The 9,279-nt window shown below is 31.9% G+C and overlaps 1 protein-coding gene and 2 long non-coding RNA genes across 4 annotated transcripts; 1 reads left to right on the forward strand and 2 right to left on the reverse strand.

Moving 5' to 3' along the window:
- Positions 1-237: 237 nt before the first annotated feature.
- On the reverse strand, positions 238-1,335 carry LOC108739194 (EKC/KEOPS complex subunit TP53RK). The gene is made up of 2 exons (XM_018472975.1): positions 1,004-1,335; positions 238-571 (listed from the first exon to the last, which is right to left on the reverse strand). Exons 1-2 carry the CDS (start codon positions 1,056-1,058, stop codon positions 375-377), a joined length of 252 nt encoding a protein of 83 aa, XP_018328477.1. The 5' UTR covers positions 1,059-1,335; the 3' UTR covers positions 238-374.
- Positions 1,336-1,908: 573 nt separating this feature from the next.
- LOC108739192 lies at positions 1,909-3,939 on the forward strand. 2 transcript variants are annotated; one of them, XR_003230951.1, is made up of 5 exons: positions 1,909-2,268; positions 2,691-2,819; positions 2,880-3,007; positions 3,238-3,480; positions 3,849-3,939. It is a non-coding gene; the product is annotated as an uncharacterized LOC108739192 (long non-coding RNA). The 2 variants fall into 2 exon arrangements; XR_003230950.1 differs by having other exon boundaries at positions 2,880-3,001.
- Positions 3,940-4,954: 1,015 nt separating this feature from the next.
- Positions 4,955-7,002, reverse strand: LOC108739191. The gene is made up of 3 exons (XR_001938102.2): positions 6,341-7,002; positions 5,853-5,953; positions 4,955-5,511 (listed from the first exon to the last, which is right to left on the reverse strand). It is a non-coding gene; the product is annotated as an uncharacterized LOC108739191 (long non-coding RNA).
- Positions 7,003-9,279: the final 2,277 nt, after the last annotated feature.

Raw genomic sequence — 9,279 nt, forward strand, 5'->3', positions numbered from 1 at the left:
AGATTACTAGTGATCTAGTAATCGTAATAAAAAATAGTTAGGTCTTTAGGATAGATGAGCGTGTGATCGATGATTCTACTGTAGTAAATATCTACATGAAAACTTCTTGAATCTACTTAAGAATTACACTATACACATAGAGAACAGATCTATGGAATGCACTGACAAATCGACGTTTACTAATATATATCTATGGCTTAAACTATTTGACGCCTTCAATAAAAAATGTAAACATGATCACGTTTTAAAAACAACTATTTATTTCCCTCTGTTAAAGTATGAACTGCTTCTCAAGCATAATAAAATATCAATCTTCATAGAAAATTTAATACATCAAATATAGGTAATGCAAATACAATTTAACTAATAGTTAATTACCCAACCATCGTTCTTTTGCGTCCCCTAGCCCTAATTTCTTCATATTTCTGTACAACTTCTTGATGTCCTTTTCTGTAGAAGTCTTTATATGCTTTAAATATGACAGAAAACACTATATCACTGTTATGATGCATACTGAGAAGGGCCCTTTCAAGTACGTACAAATCTACTCCTTTATCTTCTGCACTTGCTTCTGTATGAGATAAACCAAAGTCAATCAAAGCAACTTTTAAATCACTAAAATTAGTAAACTCCTTCCTGTTATTTTTATTGACTAAAAGAATATTTGATGTTGTAAGATCTCCATGAACAATATTATTGGAATGCATTTTAGCCACAATCAAACCAATATTCTTAGATAATGGCTCTAGGTCAGTGTCTGGTTTTACATTTAACAAAAAATCTTTCACAGATGTACTATACACAAAATATTCCATAATAATTATCCTTCTGGTCATATCAGCAAGATAAATTGTTGGGGTAAATATACCAGCAGTTTTACATTTTACAATTGCTCTACATTCTGCTTTAATACGTTCTCGTGTCAAATGTTTGTCGAGTTCCGAATGTCTATATTTTTTTACAAATCGCTCTTTTGCAATTACTTCTTTTCCTAAGTAAATACCTTTATAAAGAATTGCTTCGGCTCCTTGCTCGAACTTTTCTAAATTTAACTCCATAACATATACAATTAACAATATATATATATTTTAATTTGCAGAAAACACTTCTTTACAGCAAAAAAATTTTTCACTTTAGTTTAACATTAGTGCATGAGATTTCTTTACTACAGTTGAGGGTTATATTTATATTTATGGCCGTATGCCGTATTTGAATGTAATTTCTAAGTTCTATGAACTAGGTCATAGATAATAGATATACAAAGGGTGAAGTAGGCTGTCTAAGATCACAGTCATAATAGTGTCGATATGATTTAGATATTAGTTTGTCTACTATTATCCGCAAATTCTCGGGCGTTTGTTTATTTAATAAAAATAAACTTTATAGTGTTCGTGTAAGATCGTTTATTAATATTTTAGTATAACTTCCACATCACGGCTTCGAAAACGTAACTCATAGATAATAGATATACAAAGGATAATAGATGATTAACTCGAAATGCGCTGAATTGCACGCCCTCCGGCAGGTTTAGTCAATACTAAATAATAAAGGCGCGCAGTTTAAATGTGTTAGTTACCTATTGTACAAGTTAAAGTGAAAAATGGATAAGAAACAATGCAATTTTCCTTTTTCATAAAAGAAAACACATTGTTTCTTTTGTAAAAAAGGAAATACATTGTTACTTGTCCATTTTCACCTTAACATAAGAACCTGCGAATTTTTAAGTGTAGAATTAATAACAGGTGAAAGAATAGTAAAAAAAAATATTGAATGTAACAAATACACTTGTACAAAATAAAATATTTTATATAATTTGAACAGACGAAACAGAAGAAACAGTAATATATTATTACGTGTTAAAACGTGATTTAAATACACCCATGAATACGCCATTCATATGTTAACGAAGTGTCCACATTAATATTATTTTTAATTAATTTGCTTCGAAAGACTGTATTAATTTTTAGAAATTGATACAAGTAGTTAAAATACACTAAGTTTTGCAGTTTTATTGGGATAATTTTCTGTAATGGTATATCAGTTTCTATTAATTTACGAATTAAACTGAGTTAGTGTAATTGAACGCATCTATGAAATCAATTATCAATGGATTATAGGTATAGAAGAAGTTTTCATCTATGGGCTTCCGGCTCGTTTCGTTCATTATCTACGAACTACGATCATCATCAATCATCATTTTGTCTTCGCTTTTGGAAAGGAAGGCATGTCACCATTTTTGCTGTTCATAAATAGAAACGACACCTGAAGGTATTTAGCCCTAATACTTATTCAAATTTCATTTGATTGTGTGGAATACGTTTCAATTTAGCGTTTGATTGGTTTCAATTAGCGTTGCTTCAATTTTTTTTTATGGGAATGAGCGTGTTGGCCTCGTGCTCCAGCATAGGTCTATTTTGGCGTTTTGCCCGTTCACTCATCTAATGTTAATTGTAGTATATTCTTAGTTTATTTGAGGCTGAATAATTAGGGTTTTGTTAGAATCTTTGAATTTTGAAAACAGATTTAGGGGATGATTGCAGATTTTTCATGATGTGACCACGCCACGAAAATTTGCCTTCGTTTTATAGACAAAATATGTAAAATAAATCTGAATTATTCTGTTTTGTTAAAAGAATTATTACTTTTGCCCTGTTGGGTTTTAATGACTTATTTTTTTTTTCTATAAATAGACTTGCTTTGAGATGATATCCTTGGATTCAATGGAAAAACTACTTCTAGCAACCAGACATGTTTTTATTTTCAAGAATGCTTGTAATGAGCTGGTCAAAAAATTCATAGGACACAGGGTGCTAACAATGGTAATTATTAATAATAAATCTAGTAAACATACAACTCATGACATTAAATTGTTTTGACAGGCTTATATTAAAACATAATAAATGTACATGGCGAAGGTAAATCAAAGGGGAAATGTGGAGAAGCAAGGTCTCCAATCATGCATGTTTCGCTTGGTTATGGAAATGGGTTGTTTGTAGAAAGGGTAAGGGTAAGAAATCTTTAATAATTTTATTAAGTTGTACTTACGAAATGATTCATTATTTTCCAAATCTTGTATTCCATTTGTTTGACAATAATTGCCACTATAAATTTTTACACTTCTGAATTGTGATAGTTATGTATTGATTTTAATAGTCTACTGTTTGATTAGTGTTAGTTATGGTTCTTAATATTTTAAAACATATTTAAAATGAAGCTCACATTAAATTATTTCAACAGGATGCCATTTAAACATGTTAAATGAAGGAGACAAAAAGTAAAGAGGATTCAAAACCTGAAGAATTGGAGCCCCTTTAATGTTCCTGCCCCTTGGCTGTGAAAGGTGCGATTTTTAGAAAATATATACAGTGATTTACGCTGTAACATATAAGGTTGCAATGCGATGTGTGGTTATTGTTAAGAGACACTTCTTTTTATCAACGCTTAGGAATAAATCTCGAGTACCGTAGAGTAATCCTCCAGGTAAGCAATTGTTTTTCTATTATATTCAAGTTGCTTAGTTTTCATAGTAATTTGCGATCTGTGGCATCTACGGTTTTACTTCTGTTATCTATTGTTCACAGCATAAATTGATGTTATCGTGTATCTATGGAGTTCTCTTTTAACTATCTATTGTCCACTGTATAAATTGACATCGTACATCTACGGTTATTTCTATAGCCTTTAACATTTAGATATCTATGACTATATTGACATCTCGCCATTTTATAATTAGCTGTTTTGCTTTCGTTTTTGTTCATGTTTTTAATTATATGACATATTTTACTTAATTTAAACATCCATTCTTTAGTTGATAGTATAACTAATACTTTTTTTGCCCATTTCTACAGATCGTCTGACAAATGGGAGAGAATTAAAGTTCAGGTTGATGGTACTGAAACAATATCTACAATGGTGCTGCCTTTGGTGAACTACAATCTTTAGTTGATAGTATAACTAATACTTTTTTTTGCCCATTTCTACAGATCGTCTGACAAATGGGAGAGAATTAAAGTTCAGGTTGATGGTACTAAAACAATATCTACAATGGTGCTGCCTTTGGTGAACTACAATCTTGATTTGCTGTTCTCGTCTTCACTTTGCAACATTATGCAGTTAATTTTCAAGTGATGAGTGAGAACAACTGAAGATTTATGCGAATTCCACTGAAATAACAAATTTTCTGCATTGGCAGTCCTCTTGGATTTGATTTGCTTTTCACACCTGCAAACTTTGGAACATTATGGTCTACAGTTAATTAAGGTGAGAATACTTGATATAATTAATTTTAATTGCTCCTTATTAATCTCTTACCACCGTATCTGTTTCAGATCGACGTTGGAGAAGATAAAGATGACCTCGTAGTTAAAATTATTCTCTATCTTGCATGCTCTTACGTAGTAGAATTCATCAAGTTCATTTTATTCAAATTAGGTTTTTATTTTGCATGTTTTTTTTTTTATAGTTTATTTTATTTGAATTAGTTTTTATTTTGCATGCCCATTTTTCTTCATTTTGTTTGAAGTAATTGTTTATTGTAGATGTTTTTATTATTTTTTTTGTATGTAGTAGTAGCGTAGTAGTAGTAGTAGTAGTACTTCCTAACACGTTTAGTAGTTGTAGTATAGTCTAACATGTCTCTTGCTTACCTCTTCGCTTAGCTTACTGCATATTCTTCCTAATTTGCTTTGCATTTACCCTACGAGTTCTACATGATTCAACGTTTCGTTATCGTGTGTGTTTCTTCTCACCCTTGTGGAATTAGGGAGGGCCTCCCCGAACGACTTCCCTTGGGCTTAGCTATTTAGTTGATCTTAAAAGTGTCTTATACACTTTTCGCGAGTCTACTCTAGCGTTACTTCCTNAAGGGAAGTCGTTCGGGGAGGCCCTCCCTAATTCCACAAGGGTGAGAAGAAACACACACGATAACGAAACGTTGAATCATGTAGAACTCGTAGGGTAAATGCAAAGCAAATTAGGAAGAATATGCAGTAAGCTAAGCGAAGAGGTAAGCAAGAGACATGTTAGACTACGACTACAAAACGTGTTAGTACAGTAATAACGACTACAACTAAAAACAATAACAACATCTACAATCAAAAATTAATTCAAATAAAATAAACTAAAATCAGCATGCAAAAAAAAATTAATTCAAATTACAAAAAACATGCAAAATAAAAAAGTATTTTAACTACGGGGTCTTCTTTATCTTCTCCACCGGCAACAGATTAATAATGAGAAACAAATGTTAATTATGTTATGTATTCTCACCTTAATTAATTACAATGTGCCAAAGTCAACAAGTGCAAACAGTAATGCAAATCCAGGAAGAATGATGCCACTGCAGACAATTTGGGATCCAAATCAACTTCAAGGTCCTCTCTCAATCATTCGTCCAAGATTAATTGCATAATGTTGCAAAATGAAGATGTTAACGGCAGGCCAATGTCCATAGTCCAAGAAAAATGACACCACAGGGTAGAATAAAAATTAACTTCATGCTTATAAGGTAATCTGTAAAAACGGATAAAAAATAAATTAACTAAGTGTAGTAAGTAAATAACACGAAATAAAAGTTGTAAATCAACAATGTTCTGTTTTACTGATTTTTTGCTATTTTATTCTCCCATCGCATTGCAATCCAAAGAGTTTTAATAATGTTCCTGTGAAATGAATTGTTTCTAGTTCCCCTAGTAAATAATTTGATAACAGAATGTAAAACAATAATGCTGAGCACTAGAGAAGTTTTCATTACAATGGTACAAACGGAAAAACTTATACATTAGTAAGCCTCAGTAACCAGTATCAATCATCTAATTTTAATGTAAAATTCTAATTTGGGCACACATACTTACCTTAAATATGTAGAAAAATTTTCCATGTGAAGACACGATCCATTTGGGGGCACTCAGTAATATCCAAGGAAACTTCAATATGCTTTCAATAACAGGCTAATCTGTAAAACAGAACAAGAGAAAACTAATTAGCTGCAATATTAATGAACAATACATGAAAATTAAAACGCAATTTTTGTCTAACAAAACCAAGTAAAGCTGCAAATTATGAAATGGCGACGTAGCGTCAGTCAGTCTCATTCGTACATGATAATACCTTCGTTCTTTCAGGGTACAAGATTTACAATCTCACACCCCCATTCGTACCTTCATTCACTCGTTCAACCCCATTCACACTTCTTACTCAAAAACATGCAAAATAAAAAACTAATTCGAACAAAATGAATTAGTTATGCAAAATAAACAATTAATTCTAATAAAAAACCATGCAAAATAAATAAAAAGATTAATAACGAGCAATTGATATTCATTATATCAAATATTCTCACCTTAATGAACAGTAGACTGCAATGTTCCAAAGTTTGCAGGTGTAAAAAGCAAACCAAATCCAGGAAGAATACCCTAGCAGAAAGCTTGTCCTTTCAGTGGAATTCAAATAACTTTCCTCTTGGTCTCACTTATCTGTTGAAAATTTACTGCATGATGCTGCAAAGTAAAGACGAAAACAGCAAATCAAGAATATAATCCTAGAACGACATCATTGTAGACGTTGGTTGTTTCGATACAATCAACTTGAACATTCTCTCTCATTTGTTGAACGATCTGCAGAAATAGACAAAAAAAAATATTAATTACACTATTAAAAAATCAAAAAAAAGTTATGACAATAATTATTCATGTCTGTTGATATAAACAAATTACAATATTTCACCAACAAATTGGCCAATTTTCGTCCACAAAAAGTACTTCGATTTTTAAACCTTTAAAAACCTACAAACGTAGCAAACCTATTTCCCATTTAATACTTGATTTTTGCAAGTTACAAAGTAAGCGTTTGTTTAATTGTATCAGTGAGCATTAAGACCAAGTTTCAAGTAAATCCGACTACTTAAGGTCCCATACATTGAATTTCTTGAAATGCCAAAATAAGTGTTTGATTAATTATACTCAAGTGCCAAGTAAATCTAAATACATCAAACAAAAATGTTTTGCACAAAGTTTGTCACCTCTTCCTTCGGAGCTAAATTTAGAAATATTGTTTCTTACTTAAAAATTAAAAGGAATACTCACCCCTAATTACCACATATNTTCTTTATCTTCTCCACCGGCGATCTGAAACAGATAGGGTGGTAACAGATTAATAATGAGAAACTAATGTTAATTATGTTATGTATTCTCACCTTATATTAATTACAATGTGCCAAAGTCAACAAGTGCAAACAGTAATGCAAATCCAGGAAAAGTGATGCCACTGCAGACAATTTGGGATCCAAATTAACTTCAAGGTGCTCTCTCAATCATTCGTTGAAGATTAATTGCATAATGTTGCAAAATGAAGATGTTAACAGCAGGCCAATGTCCATATTCCAAGAAAAATGACACGACAGGGTAGAATAAAAAAAAACTTCCTGCTTATAAGATAGTCTGCAAAAACGGATAAAAAATGAATTAATTAAGTGTAGTAAGTAAATAAAACGAAATAAAAGTTGTAAATCAACAATGTTCTGTAATGTTTTACTGATTTTTTGCTACTTTATTCTCCCATCGCATTGCAATCCCAAGAGTTTTAATAATGTTCCTTTGAAATAAATTGTTTCTAGTTTCCCTAGTAAACAATTTGATAACAGAATGTAAAATAATAATGTTGAGCACTAGAGAAGTTCTTATTACAATGGTACAAAAGGAAAAACTTATATATTAGTAAGCCTCGGTAACCAGTATCCATCATCTTATTTTAATGTAAAATTCTAATTTGGGCACACATGCTTACCTTAAATACCTATGTAGAAAAATTTTCCATGTGAAGACGACAAGGGTAAACGAAGTGCAGTAAGAACACATCACCGTACACGATCTATTTGGGGACACTCAGTAATATTCAAGGAAACTTCAGTATGCTTTCCATAACAGGCTAATCTGTAAAACAGAACAAGAGAATACAAATTAGCTGCAATATTACTGAAACATTTGTACCTCTCTCATAACCCCATAATGGGGGTATTCTGTTAGCGGATGAATGAGTGAAGTTGTAGGATTTACTTTCTCACACCATCTTACGTATTTGCAATCTTTTGTCGATTCATTCACTCACACCACCCTTCGTTCCTTCATTTGTAAGGCATCCCTATTCATTACTCAATTCTCACATCTTCGTTCACATTGATTCTCTCATACATGAAGCACCCCATTCAGACTTTCATACAATCCCGTTCAATCCTTCTTTTTCACTCATTCACATGCAGTTCTTATATGCATATACACATCCTATTTAATACTCTAGCTTTCACTCATATGTACCCTCACACATCCATTTTCCTTCACTTTTACACTTACATTTCATTTTCACCCCCTGCCTTCCATACACATACTAATTCCCACTCTTACCTTTTCACCCACCACAGCCATGTCACACATACTTTTTCTTACTCATCCACCCTTTCTCTTGCTCTCTTAAACCCTAACAAAACTCCTTCCTCATCCTCAGTCTTTCACAGTTACTCTCGCTTTCATTCTAACCACATTCAAACTCTCACTCTCGTAATCATCTTCATCCCACATTAAATTTACTATTTCCTGTTGTTTATTGTTACAGAAATATTAATATTTACTAATTGATAAGTGATTATCTTTTCTGAAAGTTTTTTTGGCAGTGTATCTTGTCAAAAAAATATATTTTTAATACTGAATGCAATGTAAATAAGTGATAGTTAGCAGGTGAATTGACAAACCGATTTTGATGTATCATTTACACTCATCGAAATTCTTAGGTACCTACAATAATATAATATTAACAATAAATTGAGCACATTGTATGTCTCGATTCTTTTCTTCATTCATGTCAGACACTAGGTAGCAAGCCTATGATAAAAAAGAAAATCACACAAGTAATATTATTTACAATTGCGCGATATTTTTTTAAAATCAGTTTTTCGCAGTATTGAAGCATCATAATTTCCATTTTTGCCTTTCGATGTCAGTTCCGCAGGATTGCATGGAGAGTTTTGTCTTTGCAGCATTGATGGCCAGACATTTTTGACTGCTCCCATGCCTAAGAAGTACATTATCAGGATCGTATTCCCAGAACTGATTGCCCTTTGACTCGTGGCATGGATACAATATGATTTCTTGGCCACTGTAATCCAGACAGGCTTCATTCCTTCGAATTTCACTCTTTTTTGTGTACATCCGGTACTGTTATAAATAAAAATTGATTAAGTTTGCAGAAATAAATTTTGAAACAATTAAATAAAAACATAAATAGAAATAT

Source organism: Agrilus planipennis, unplaced genomic scaffold, assembly GCF_000699045.2.
Source record: "Agrilus planipennis isolate EAB-ADULT unplaced genomic scaffold, Apla_2.0 scaffold58, whole genome shotgun sequence".
In the NCBI taxonomy this organism is placed as follows: domain Eukaryota; kingdom Metazoa; phylum Arthropoda; class Insecta; order Coleoptera; family Buprestidae; genus Agrilus; species Agrilus planipennis.

Excerpts from the sequence above, each read along its gene's own strand:
- LOC108739194 (XM_018472975.1), bottom strand. The coding sequence starts at position 1,058 with ATGGAGTTAAATTTAGAAAAGTTCGAGCAAGGAGCCGAAGCAATTCTT. Across the intron at positions 572-1,003 it reads CGAAGCAATTCTTTATAAAG|AAGCAAGTGCAGAAGATAAA; the intron begins GTATTTACTTAG and ends TATCTCATACAG.